The 14,405-nt window shown below is 35.4% G+C and overlaps 1 protein-coding gene across 1 annotated transcript; it reads left to right on the top strand.

Moving 5' to 3' along the window:
• Positions 1-2,218: 2,218 nt before the first annotated feature.
• On the top strand, positions 2,219-14,061 carry LOC132307715 (uncharacterized). The gene is made up of 7 exons (XM_059805550.1): positions 2,219-4,367; positions 9,767-9,857; positions 10,203-10,360; positions 10,496-10,547; positions 10,674-10,756; positions 10,950-11,043; positions 13,115-14,061. Exons 1-7 carry the CDS (start codon positions 2,652-2,654, stop codon positions 13,711-13,713), a joined length of 2,793 nt encoding a protein of 930 aa, XP_059661533.1. The 5' UTR covers positions 2,219-2,651; the 3' UTR covers positions 13,714-14,061.
• The last annotated feature ends 344 nt before the right edge of the window (positions 14,062-14,405 follow it).

The raw sequence follows: 14,405 nt of genomic DNA, 5'->3' as shown, positions 1-14,405 counted from the left end.
TATATATTATCCTTATCTTAATCCTATATAAGTAGGGTTGGCTGGTAATTAGGTTAATCGAGAAGCACAAAACATGTATACTTTTTATTAAAAAAAGAAAAAAAAAAAAAAAAACAAAAGAAATGCATCACATAATAAATGTTAGGAATATTAATTTGACCAGAAAAATCAAATGCACAAATGAAAAAAAAGAGGTACCTACAAACATCAACATTTATGTATGTGTTATTCTATTTGAAAGAAAAAAAAAATTAGATGGAAGGGAGAGAATAAAGAATGGATGATTAGGGAAGAGATTGTGGATTTTATTCTTTTTATTAATAAGTTTATAATTTACTATATTAGTTAAGAAAACGAAAGATAAAGTTTTAATTGTTTTTATCATTATATCCAATAATATTTATAATATTGTAATTTATAGAGGATAGTACTGTAATTTAAAACTTGTATAAATTAGGATAGTATTTAATTTAAAATTTTCATTAGAAAAAAATTGGATGGATAAGACATTCCTAGGGGAGAAATTGTGTATTTCTTTCTTTTTGTTTGATTTAATAGAAAATAAGAGAATAAACTCATAATTTACTATATTCGTCAAAAGAGAATGAAATAAAAAGTTTTAATTATTTTTATCATTATATCCAATAAAATTTATTATATTGTAATTTATAGATAGTACTGTAATTTAAAACTTGTATAATTTAAAATTTTTATAATAGTATACTTGTCTTCTCTCATTTCTTTCGAAAGTTTGTAGAGGTGGAAGGATGAGTCCTTCCTATTTTATTTTTTTTCCTTATATCATCTTTATAGACAAAGAAAATTCATTTCTTCCTTCTTATTTTCTTTCCGGACATCTTCCTTCCTTCTTATTAAACATAGCAATAATTCAATTTTTACTATTAGTAAAATATATACTTTTAAACGAAAGAACAAGCTACGAGTATATAATAGAAAATGAGCATTTATTTATTTTTGTCTATTCCATAAACAACCCATTACGTATAATTTTTTCCTTTTCCATTTTGGAATAAAAGAATTCCATCAATCAAAGAGGAAAATTACATTTGCCAAACTTATCACTAATGACTCTTCTTTGACTTGAAAACGAATTGATTGAACAATATACTCTTGTATTTTGTAACTTATATTTATTAGCCTTAGCACTAAACATCCTAGATGGCTATCATTTACTATTTATTAATACTTACATTAATTAAGACGTTGCATTAGACAGTAAATCAATTGAAATAGAAATCTGATTTTTTCTTTTTTTTGATAAGTGAAATAGAAATCTGATTTTCATTATACACTTGCATATCCCAATCTTCATAATTTGAATTCTCATTTTAAATACCATTTCAGTATTTTTTCACCAAGTTAAAATAATTAGATTCATAAGCTTTGTTGTCATAAAAAATAAATATATATCTTGCGAAAATATATAATAAAATAAGGACAATACTTATCTACTCACTAGTGATTAGGGTGAAGCTACTCACCCCTATGTGGTCCAATAACAAAATAACACATCACCTTTAATAATGAAATAATTCATACATTTTCTGCTTTATCGGATCAACCCTGGAATAAATATTTTTTAGGTGTGGATTATTTTATTTTTAAATGTGTGTGTATATATATATATATATATATATATATATATATATAATATAAACACCTTATCCCATCACATTTACTCTTTTATTACTATGGTAAAGTGCCCCAAAAATACCTGTTATATAAAAAATGTACAAAAATATATTTGTCAATTTTAGTATGTGCATATAAATCCCTAACATTTGAAAATATGTGCAAATTGTCTCTTGGTGGTGAATTTTGACTAATTTTTTAAAATTAAAATTCTAAAATATCCTTAATAATTAATGTTTTATGAAAATACTATTTTTTTTAATTTTATTTTGTCACATTTTAGATATTTTAACCTCTAAATTTACAAAATACCCTTATTGGCTCGATTTGAAAAATGTTTGAATTTTTTTTTATAACCTATAATATTTGTACATTCGATGTATAAAAGGGAGGTGTTTTTGCACTTTATTTTCTTATTATTCACTTTTTATTTATTTATTTATTTATTATTCCCTCTTGATATTCACACAATAACCAGTAACCACCAAATGGCGGTCTTTTATTATTATCTCAGTATTTATATAATGCATGTAATGGATAGACGGAGTATAATTTCCAACACAACCAGAAAATCCAAAGAAATTTATTTTCACGCGCACACACACACTACCAAACCTCAACTTCCCACAACACACCACACGACACCGTTCCCCTTCCGGTTGTCTCTTCCCACGACCTGCATAGGGCTTCGTTCCCCCTCTCTCCCTCTCTCTCTACTCTTCCTCTCTCTAAACCATCATCGGATCTGAGTTCCCCAAGTAAAAGCCCGCATAGTTGATCATCATATTGTCCGATCTCCCTCAATTCGCATCACTTCTCATCTTCTCCTCTCTCTAAAACCACTGGAAACACCATTAATAGATCAAACTGAAACTCTAATATATATACATACATATATATATATATATATATACACGCACTTTTATAGATAGAGGAACAACGACATTAGATAAGACTTTTGAAGGGGCATTTTCATTTCAGATGGGAATGCCCAAACGATGAGCAAAGCCGGCGACGAAGAAGACGAAGACGAGTGTTTTTACGAGTCTCTCGATCGCATTCTATCATCAACCTCTTCTTGTTCTTCTTCCTCGGCCGAGGACGACGACGAAAAAGATCCAAATTTTAATTCGGATTCGCCTAATTATGCACCCAGCCCTCCATTGCCAATCCCTAGATTTCCAATGGGCGTTTCCAATAACTATGATGTCTGGATCTCCGAACCCTCCTCCGTCGAAGAACGCCGAATGCGACTCCTCCGACAGATGGGCCTCAGTTGGGACCCTTCTCTCTCCCGCCAAAGACACTCTCTGTCATCCGGTGGTGCCGACGACGGCGGCATCGCCACGTGCCGCGGAGACTTTGGTAGATCGGTGTCGTCGGATCACTTGAACCGCAGTCAACAACGGGGTGAGGTTTCTTGCAATAATTCAAACCCTGGTATTGTCAGATCGAAATCGGATGGTGCCACGGATCATCACAGCAAGGACTCTCCACATAATCAGTGTAATTCTAATTCAACCATTTGTTCTCCTCAAATTCTTTCAATTGATTCTGTTTCACTTTCGGCTAATGAAACCACCGCCACCGGCCAATTTGTAAATAACCATAATATTGTTGTCGTTAAATCGCGAAGTGGCAATGGATCACCGATCACTAATGCTGCTTCGCCAAATAAGCCGCCTAAGGGGAAAAATTGTAGGCGGGTAGAAGAGAGTAGAAGTGATACCACGAGTCCGAACATGAATGTTAATAGTAATTCCTTGCCCGTTTTGGGGAATGCCAATGGTGGGGAATTTGATGATGATTCGGGTTGTAATGGGATTGTTAGGGTCAGTGATCCAGCAGTATGCACAATCAAGAATCTTGATAATGGAGAGGAGTTTGTGGTGAATGAGGTTAGAGAGGATGGTACGTGGAACAAGCTTAAGGAAGTGGGAACTGGAAGGCAGATGACCATGGAGGAGTTTGAGATGTCTGTTGGGCATTCACCAATTGTTCAAGAATTAATGAGGAGGCAGAGTGCAGAGGATGGTAACAAGGATAATGGAGATTCCAATTTGAATGGCAGCGGTGGGAGTGGATCGAAATTGAAGAAGAAAGGGAGTTGGTTGAAGAGCATAAGGATTGTAGCAAGTACTATGACAGGCAGTAAAGAGAGAAGAAGCAGTGATGAAAGGGATACCTCATCAGAGAAGGGCGGGCGGAGATCGAGCTCTGCGACAGATGATAGCCAAGACGTTTCGTTTCATGGACCAGAAAGAGTTCGGGTTAAGCAGTATGGCAAGTCGTGTAAAGACCTCACCGCACTTTACAAGAGCCAGGAAATTCAGGCTCACAATGGTTCTATTTGGACTATTAAGTTTAGTTTGGATGGTAAGTATCTTGCGAGTGCAGGTGAGGACTGTGTCATTCACGTGTGGCAAGTCATGGAATCAGAGAGGAAGTGTGATCTGTTCATCGATAAACTGGAAGATGGAAATTTGAACATTTTATTTTTGGCCAATGGATCACCAGAACCAACTTCATTGTCCCCAAATATGGACAGCCATTCAGAGAAGAAGAGAAGGGGAAGGTCATCCATAAGCCGGAAATCAGTGAGCTTGGACAATGTCGTAGTTCCAGAGACTTTGTTTGCACTTTCAGAAAAACCTATATGTTCTTTCCAAGGACATCTCGATGATGTGCTTGACCTGTCGTGGTCGAAGTCTCAGGTTAGTCAATTTTGTTTTCTTTTCCTTTCCAGCAGCATCTAAGCAATTAATGATGATTAAATTTGCTTTCACCCTCCAAACAAGTATTATTTTCTTGTTACTTTCTTCTGTCCACTAATGTGAATGTTTAAATTGTTGAAGTTACTCATATCTAACCCATGGCCATGACAAATGGGGTTAATCTCTTGCTATTGAAGGAAAAAAAATTAGGATGAGAATCAAATATACAGATTTTGTTGCATTGGTCAGGTTGTAAGTTATTCTCATTATTAACTCTTTGAATTTGGTGCAGCTATTTCTTTTGTTTGCTTAGGGAGAGTCATGTATTAATCTTAATCACTGGGGACCTAATTTATAGACAGCAGTAGAGAAATAGAAATAGTTGAGTAACGAAACAAATTTGGTGAATATTGATTGATTACCCCAGAAATATATATATATATATATATATATATATATTGATTGATTGGTTTTGTGTGAAAGGTGTTTCTTGAAGTGGGTAAAACCTTCCTCAATTTTTTTCCACAATTAAAGATGGGAACAAGCATTACCAAAACTAACACTCTGTAAACTTAGTATCTTTTAGGGACTAGTCTTGTGTTAGACCTTTGCAATGACAGTATGTATTTGGCTATGGATTAGGTCTTGTGCTATACTTTAAACATTGTTAAGATTGCTTCTATCTAAGTTGAAGACACAAGGAGCTTTACTTCTCAATTATATATCTTTGTTGGAAATGGAAGAACAGTTTCGAGTAGATTTTCAGAGTGGAACAAAATGATGGATTATAGAAACTCCTTCGTTCTTATCCTGTCTTCCTTCGTTGACTAGCTTAGTCTGACCAGCTAGTCAGACTAAGCTATAATAGGGATTGACATTTGACAATAATCTATAATAGTAAGTATTATATATATATATAAGAAGAAGAGAAGAGGCTTATAGCATGAGATATGGTTGGGGGCTGATTAGGGATAGATTTGTGATAATAATATGTGAAGTAGGGTTTTCTTCTCTCTCTCTTTCTTTCTTTCTTTTTTGTGCTAAGAAAAAGAAGAACAGAAGTAACAGCAGCATAGATTTAACTCAACATGAAATTTCTCATGAAGATATAGATGGGATTTTTCATGAATTGTGGCCCAACTTGAAACTGGTCTATTGAAGATTTAAATGGGATTTTTCATGTATTTTGAGGTGTTCAAACAAAAGGGTTTGATATTTTATTATTGAAGAGAAAAAAATTAAAATGAGAATCAAATATGCAAATTTTTGTTGCATCGGTCAACTTCTAGGTTATTCTCATAATTGACACCTTGAATTTGGTGCTGCTATATCTTTCGTTTGATTCAGAAGAATCATCTATTAATTTTAATCAGTGGGGACTTTATTCATAGACAGTAGTAGAAAAATATAAAGGTGAGGAAATGTTAGGAAACAGTTGTTGTGAACATTGATTAATTTGGTTTTGTGGGGAAGGTGTTTCTTGAAGTGTAAATCTTTCCATTCATTGATTGTCCACAATAAAAGATGGGAACAAGCATTATGAAACTTGCACTCTGTAAACTAATGATTTTTGGGACCTGTCTCGTGTTCGATGTTTTCAATGATGATAGCTATGAATTACCTTTGCAATTCGTATCTAATAAACATGTAGTTAATATACTATCCGGCATCATCTTCACTTTTTCATTTTAAAAAAAGGCACAAATTTAAGGTTTTTTTTGTGAAGATTTCGAGGGTTACTCCCTGTCAGAAAAATAAAGACTAAGAAGCATGGACATGAATACATGAGACAGGCACGACATCGACATGCTGACATGAAACATTAAAAAAAAAACTAAAAAAAAAAAAAAACGGAAATAGGACATAGATATGACAAGGAGACGGTGATAAAATATATGGTGTTTTTTGTGTAGATTTATAGTGTATTAGACAAACATTACTTAACGAAAATTAAGGTGCTGTTTGGTGTTTGGGTGTTGATTGTTTTTTCTATTCTTGATTTCATTGTTGATGAAATTGGTTGTTGTCCCTGATTGGCATTGGGGGATTGAATTGGGCTTTGAATGGGGTTTTAAATTTCTCCATGTGGTGGCTATGTGGTATTCAAGTTGTGTACTTGCATATGTATATATGCAAGTATATATATAGACATATATATATATATATGTGTGTGTGTGTAGGTGTGTGTTTGGGCATTGTGAGTTTTATCTAATATCAAATACAGAGAGATGTATATAGAGAAGAAAAGGGAAGAGGGAAAGAGAAAGAGATACATACCTTGATTAATTTGGTCCAAATATGAATGGCTTGAAGAGTGATTTTATTTGGCTGGTGAGATTATTTTAGTAATTCTGCTGCATACCTTGATTAATTTGGTCCAAATATGAATGGCTTGAAGAGTGATTTTATTTGGCTGTTGAGATTATTTTAGTAATTCTGCCGCATATGAGGGTAGTTTTGGCATTATGATTTTTTTATCGACTTTAACGGACTTGTCGGTCAATTGACGACAGGGGTACCCGAAGTAAAGTAAAAAAAACTGCAGGTTTGGTTGATTGCTATATTTTAAAAACTTTAATACGAAGGTAATTAGGCCAAACCTCAGGGGAGGTCAGCATAATTTACCCTTCTTAATATGGCAAACTTTTTTTATAAATTTTATATAAAAGCCTTTAATTTGATTTTTTTCCTTATAATTATTATTTTTTTCTCCCCCATTCTAGTCTTATTAAATATATAATGTTTATTACTCACATGTCAGCGAGTGTCCAAGAATAATGGAACATGCTTCCATTTTTTGTTAGAAGGGAAAGGATGGGATGAGAGATGGATGAGGCATGCCATCAATCACATCAGTTTGCTTTCATCCAAAAATAGCTGGATGAGGATAGAGGAAAAAAAGATATTTTTGTTGGATATCGAATAAGAGGGGGCTTAGCTCTGTATCCCATCTGCTTGCAGAAATGAATGGATCAGAAGGGGGCTGGGTTCTATTTCCGGGTTGGGCAAGGCCATAAGAGAAGGTTGCCCTCCCAGTGAGGAAGAGGGTAAAAGGGTGCTGTAATCTGTCTCGACCAATTTCCCAAGTTGTTGGAGCGTCTCTCTGTATCTATATGACTATAGTGTTTCTTTTGAGATTCGTAAAAATTATTCTTTTCTTTTATTCTATGTTTAAGGGATGGGGTTTAGTGCTGCTGAACCCAGCCTGCCCAGGTGTCTAAAAGGACATTACTCCCTTTATATTGTAATTGTATTGTATAAAGGGTTCTTTGTTCCGCTGCATCCCCTTTTCGGTCTTTAAGAGAGAATTGTGGTTAGTTCATTGGTTGGGAAGTATTTGAAGACAGATCGATCATCTATATCTTTTAACTTATTTCCTGCGAAGTGATAATGAAATCAAAGGAAAGAATTGGAATGTGGGTGTTGGGGGGAGTGGGGGGTGGGGTGGCGCTTTTTATTTAGGTCTTTGGGTAGCACCCCTACAAGGTGGAAATTCTTGCAGTATCCTTGCAAAAGTTTGTGGGCGAGGGGAGACAATCTTCTCACTCACTTTCCACACCAATGGTGTCATTGATGAAATCTGGCATTCCCCGTATCATCCTGGTGGACCTGGCCTTTCATAAATCTTCTTCTTTTCACGACCCTTAAAGGTGATATTAACTTTATGTAATAACATTGTAAACTGCGGTACAATATGGTCCATTTTGACTATAACATTTTTTATTGACAAAACACATTGGATAATTTTTTTTAAAAAAATAATGTATATAATGTTTCTTTTTTTTTTTTTTTAAGAAAACAATAATCAAACCCATTAGTTAAATTTATTTGTCAAACTATAATAATTATGGCCCGATCAATTTGTCAAAATGAAACAATTATGACCATTAATAATCTGAAGTGGGTTCCTATTTTAGGCTTCACTTCAGGACATCAATGATCTTAATTGTTCACTTTGACAAATAGGCCAAACTAGTCTGCGTGACTCTTTTCTTTTTCTATTTTTCTTGTTAATCCTATATATCAAATGTTATCATAGCATCTATAGTAAAAGTAGGATTGCAACTCGGGCGGCCCCATCCGGACAAACCTTAGCTCACTGCTCAGCCAAAAAGAATTCAGACATGGACAGTGTAAATTGCAGTTCAATTTGGCTCTGGGTTGAAATTAGGAACCCGATTTTATTTCAGGTCGGGATTGGGTTAATGTGTCGGGCAACACAAAACCCACCATGAGGCAGGGATTTATGCATGCATTGAATCATAATCTGTGTGATGTTGTAAGCATGGACAGGTCATGGTTGCTAGGATGCAACGTAAAGAGATATTATCTCATCATTTTTTTGTCTAATTAATATTGGGGTTTGGTTTGGTAGCTTAGGTTAATTGTTCATCATAGATGTGGCGAAGTGTCTGAAAGATGCATCGAGGATTCTATAAGTGAAAGCCGCTTTACACATTAGAGGCACTTGCCTTGTCTCATGTTTAGATCCCCAGTGAAGAACACTTGGAATGTTAGCCATAAATTTGGGAGAATTAGTTGTTTGCACATGCTTCGTGCATTATAAGAAGGCAACTCCTCCCCATGTGGAAGAAGGTCTTGGAAGAGGGAGGAGGAGAGAAGTATAGAAGGGGTTATTTGCTGCTTCTATTTCATGCACTGGTTCTTTGTTCTCTCTTCTTCTCTTTAATTTTCCTTTTGGAACCCTGCTCCACACTCATAAAGCTTCTTTATTGAGTATTTAGTATAGAGGAAACCAGTTATAAAGCTTCTTTATCGAGTAATGTTGGCAATTATGCATTCATTTCTTTCATGCAGTTATGCACGATCATGGCGCCTAGTAATTCTTCATGAAATCATTCTCTTTTAGGCTTGCTACTTCAGTTTCATGGCTTATGCTTCTGTTTTTTTTCTTTTTTAATCCCCATAAAATGTATGTGTGTATTTCCATGTGGCGTGCAATTAGATTATCCTTTTGTAACTGTAGTTGATGTTTCTGAAAACTTCTCTGACCTCTGCTATTTTTAATAATTTCCCTTGAACACTCAGTGTAGGATCATTCTTTAAGTTCAACATCTTAAAAGTAAAAAATTATGGTACCCATAATTGTGGGATAAACGGTTTTGATTATTTGAAGTGATGAATTTTTTAAAAGAAAAGCTAGTTAGGTAAATGGTGCTAATTTCAAACAAATGAATACCTCAGTGGAGGCATAGATATTCTCAGAAAAGTCAAATTAATTTCTTGATATTTGTTTTCCATCGTCTATATAACACTTAATAAAACTGGATATGACATCTGCATCAAGCAATTGAGCTATTTGTTGGATCTGCAGCATCTGCTGGCTAGTGGAATATTATCGAACCAAGATGTCTGATTGTCAGTTTTATTAATTTCAGCATCTACTTTCATCTTCAATGGACAAAACTGTTCGGCTATGGCACTTGTCTAGCAAGTCTTGTTTGAAGATTTTTTCGCACAGTGATTATGGTGAGTACTTATTTTTGTTATACCTTCTATGTATCAATTTCTTGTTTAGCCTGTAACTACAGTGCTCAAGAAGGGCTGCTGAGTTGGAAACTCTTTTCCTGATGATTGGAGGCCCTTTTTGCGCAAATGCATTAAGAACTCAATAAAATTCATTTACTACATGATACTAAACTAATATCATTTACAGTGTTGTATAAGTTTTTTTTTTTTTTTTGATTGCATTTGTGTATTTTAAAGATAAGGAGTATCCAATTTAGCAGTCAAAAAAGCAAATAGTGTCTTTTTATGTCTCTCATTGTTTTATTTGCTAATTACATTTTGCTTGTTTGGATTGTCTTCACACAGTAACTTGCATCCAGTTTAATCCTGTTGATGATAAATACTTCATCAGCGGATCTCTTGATGCTAAGGTTCGCATATGGAGCATTCCTGATCGTCAAGTTGTTGATTGGAATGATCTGCATGAGATGGTCACTGCAGCTTGCTATACACCAGATGGTCAGGTTAGCCATGTTTAATGTTCTGACAATCGATCTTTAATTTTATTTTCTTACCCAGCAAGAAAGGGGTATAATGTCAATTCCATAATTTGTAGAAGTTATATTAGTGGCTCAAGGATTGTTTGTTGATTTTTGAAGGGTGCATTAGTTGGTACATACAAGGGGAGTTGCCGTTCGTACAACACATCTGGTACGAGATGATCTCTGTCTCTCTCTGTCTCTGTCTCTCTCTCTGTCTCTCTCTGTCTCTCTCTCTCTCTCCATTGTCATGTTTCGTGCTCCACTTGCTATTATTTACTTTATTTTCTTTTTCCAGAAAATAAATTGCAGCAAAAATGTCAAATCAATCTGCAAAACAAGAAAAAGAAATCCCATCACAAGAAAATTACTGGTTTCCAGGTAATTAATGGCCTTTACACTGTACGTATGCGAGTATGATTGTAAACATACCGAAGATAACGCATAAAACCTTTGTTTTCGTCATTAGTGTCGCTTATCTTTTTTCCATTTATGGTCAGTGGTCTGTTTACTGTGATCCTTAACAATCTGTGTCCTGTGATTTCTGAGTTGCTGATTATTTTTCACTACACAGTTTGCAGCTGGAAGTTCATCAGAAGTGCTTATCACATCTGCAGATTCACGTATTCGGGTCATTGATGGTGTTGATCTGGTTCACAAGTTTAAAGGTAACAATAATATACAATATATAATTTCTCAATCTATACATCTGATTAAAGGGTACCAAAACTTTTGGTCTTGAAACTTGACCTGTGATCCAATTGATAACTTAACAGAACCACGAAAATTTGACATTGTCTATTCTGTGAGAGCTTTGGTCTTGTTATAGCTATTAGTGGCAATGATTCATGAAAGTGTTAAAATCGATCCTTAGCGGGGGCCACACTCAAGCACTTTGGTATGGCAACAGGATGTTGCTAGAGCGTGCCAGAGTGCTCCTAAGTGATTTATTGACCTATTATGATTTTTGATGTTTGACATGTAGGCACTAGGGTGTAACTAGCACATGCCAGGTTGCTCCTTAGTTATTTTCACTCATCAGTATGGCTTATTGACTCCATTCTGCTTGTTTTGTCAATTGGGGCAACCTGTTTGACCAAAAATTTAGCAATCCTAATGCTATTTGCCCACCCTTGCATCTTATGCTATGGGGTTTCTTTACTCTTCTGCATCTGATTGCTGCCTATCACTTCATGAATTTTTTTAGTAATTTCAAAATTGCATGAGTCATATTTCACAAACCTGCACACACGCACAAAATTTTTTGTAGATCCGAGCTAATTAGTTTGTAATTGAAATTACTATGTGGAAGTTGAAGTCTCTTGTAGATCTGAGCTAACTAGTTTGTAATTGAAATTACTGTGTGGAAGTTGAAGTCAAATTGAGATAATATCGCATCTTGAGAGATCTTGTGGGACTCATTATGGCTTTAAGACTTTATGGTTTTAACTTCTACTCTGCTTCACAACCATGCCTGTAGAGTACATTGTTGGAGCAACCTAAGTATTTGACATTTGACTTACCTTTAAATTTGTTTTCCTCAAACACTTAATACTGGAGGGGGCTTTTAAACTAGAGATGTTTTCTAGGCCATGTTGGAAGGGGCTGTCAAGCTAGAGATGTTCTGCGGGCCATCAGCCAGTACTGGTTGTCAAATACTCAGGTGTTTGGCCATCAGAGATGTTTTGTTGAAGGAAGTATTGTATGTCAAAGTTGGGGCAGATGTTTTACTAAATTTGCTCTTATTTTGTCAAAATTTTAAAAGAATCCACTAGATTTTATTGCACAGGGGTATGTCTAGGTCAAAATTTCCCCCATCAAGATATCTTCATTCTAAGGGGGAAAAAGGGTATTTTCTTTTAAGGTGGTTGTTGAATAACAATTCTGATGTACTATTTGTAGCTATAAGAAATGTATAGTTGTCCCTGGAGATTAGGACAGATAAATTTAGAAACTGTAGCAAGCATACTAGTTTTTGTTGGAACTGTAACATCAAAAGATTAGGCGACTATTGTAGGTTCAGAAGTCCCATAAAGTAGGACTGGAAACATTAGCAAGCATAATGACTTTCTTTTGGTCGTAGGATCACTGATCCAGTAAATAAGCATGATTAGAAACTGTAGCAAGCATACTAGTTTTTGTTGGAACTGTCTGTTAGACTTGTATGTTCTTCCTGGTGAAGATCAAATGCCGTGACAGAGTTCTTTCCTACATTCTTATCAGTCACCACTCATCAGTCATCATTTCTCTCCTGACAAAGAGTTCACCCCATTTCTTGGTTAATATCTCTTCTTATTACAGTATTCCTTAAATTATTTTCAAAGCTTTGAAATATTACACCTTATCAGAATTTTTGCACTGAATTCCCATTTCAATGCCTCAGAGCTCTCAATTTTCGTGTGAAACTGAATTCTGGTCTTTTTGATGAGGTATGGTTGAAAATTTTGATACCTTCAGTTCATGTGTGGAAAAACCAGTGAACAGCTTTTCTACCTGTAAAATTCTAGATCTCTGAATATTACACCAAGGATGTTGGTACAGATGTTCAACTATCTCCTTTTCATTGGACCATAGCACTACTAGATACAGTGTCCTAGCATAGTCGATAGCTTTGATTCCCTATTTGGATTGAAGGGTTTAAAATGGATGGGTTTAGGTTAAACTTTTTAATAATTTTAGCATACTTATTAGTAGGCTTTTTACAATTTTAACAGGGTAAGTATGTTATTTCTATGACAGGGTTTCGCAACGCAAACAGCCAAATCTCAGCCTCCCTCGCAGCAAATGGAAAATATGTGGTCTGTGCCAGTGAGGATTCTTATGTTTATGTTTGGAAACATGAAGGTGATTCCCGACTTAGCAGAAGCAAGGGCATTACAGTTACACGGTCATATGAACATTTTCATTCTAAAGATGTATCAGTGGCCATCCCTTGGCCTGGTATGTGTGATACGTGGGAATTCCAAGGTACTTGTTCTGGAGAACAGAATGGGATTGGGGATCATTTAGATGAGGTCTCTACCGCTAATCATCCTCCCACACCCGTTGAAGAGACAAATGGTAGTGAGAGTTCAACATTGGCATCTGGATGCGCCAGCAGTCCACTTCATGGAACAATTTCTAGTGCGACCAACAGTTACTTCTTTGATAGAATCTCAGCAACATGGCCGGAGGAAAAACTTGTCTTGGCTACCAAGAACCGTAGTCCTCGTACCAGTGTGGACTTCACCAATGGGGTAAACCAAAGTAGGTCAGCCTGGGGTATGGTGATTGTAACTGCTGGGCTTCGAGGAGAAATCAGGACTTTCCAGAATTTTGGATTGCCGGTAAGGATTTAAGGGGACAAAGAAATTCGGAGAACCTCGAGCATGTTGATTAGCACTACTGCACTATACTTCTTTACCCCCCAGGTTGGCATAATTTGTACAGGGATATTTGTTGAGATGTGTAATATTAGCGAGTTTCATTTCTTGCTTTCTTGCACTTGTGCTTGTCGGATTTGGGACAAAGATGTAGAGCCAGTCCGATTAGGCAGAGAAAAAAAAAATAGATTTATCAGGAAAAGAAAAAGAAAAAAATATACACCTTTGAGATTAGAAACCGATGGGATTTCTTCAATCGGGAATTGTAGAGTTATGAGCATTGGCCAAAGTTTATTGAATTTAAACAGAATTCTGTTTTCATCACCTTCATTCTTGCTGTATGAATCCAGGATTTTATGGAGCTAGAAATTGGTTTACCTCTATATCATGCAATGTAATTAATTTCTTTTGTTTGATTCGTAGTGTAACCATTTTTGAAGCCTTCCTCATGATGGATATGAATGGGTTAGGGACTCCATTTTTTTAAAGTCAGATCTCATATAATAGTATTCTTACATTCTATATGCAACGCATCGAACTAATCTCATTTACACTTTATGGAGAAGGTCAGTCTTGTATATTTCAATGGAAAATGATGGTAAATTATAGCAAAAAGAAAGACAAAAGAAAAAGGGTAACTGGGCCGCAATGTTCTGATCCACATCTGG

This window comes from Cornus florida, unplaced genomic scaffold, assembly GCF_030987335.1.
Source record: "Cornus florida cultivar Cherokee Brave unplaced genomic scaffold, ASM3098733v1 CherokeeBrave_3.0.0_Hap2_Chr05, whole genome shotgun sequence".
Classification (NCBI taxonomy): Eukaryota; Viridiplantae; Streptophyta; class Magnoliopsida; order Cornales; family Cornaceae; genus Cornus; species Cornus florida.
The sequence above is the reverse complement of the archived record's forward strand: the minus strand, read 5'-3'. Positions and strand labels throughout refer to the sequence as shown.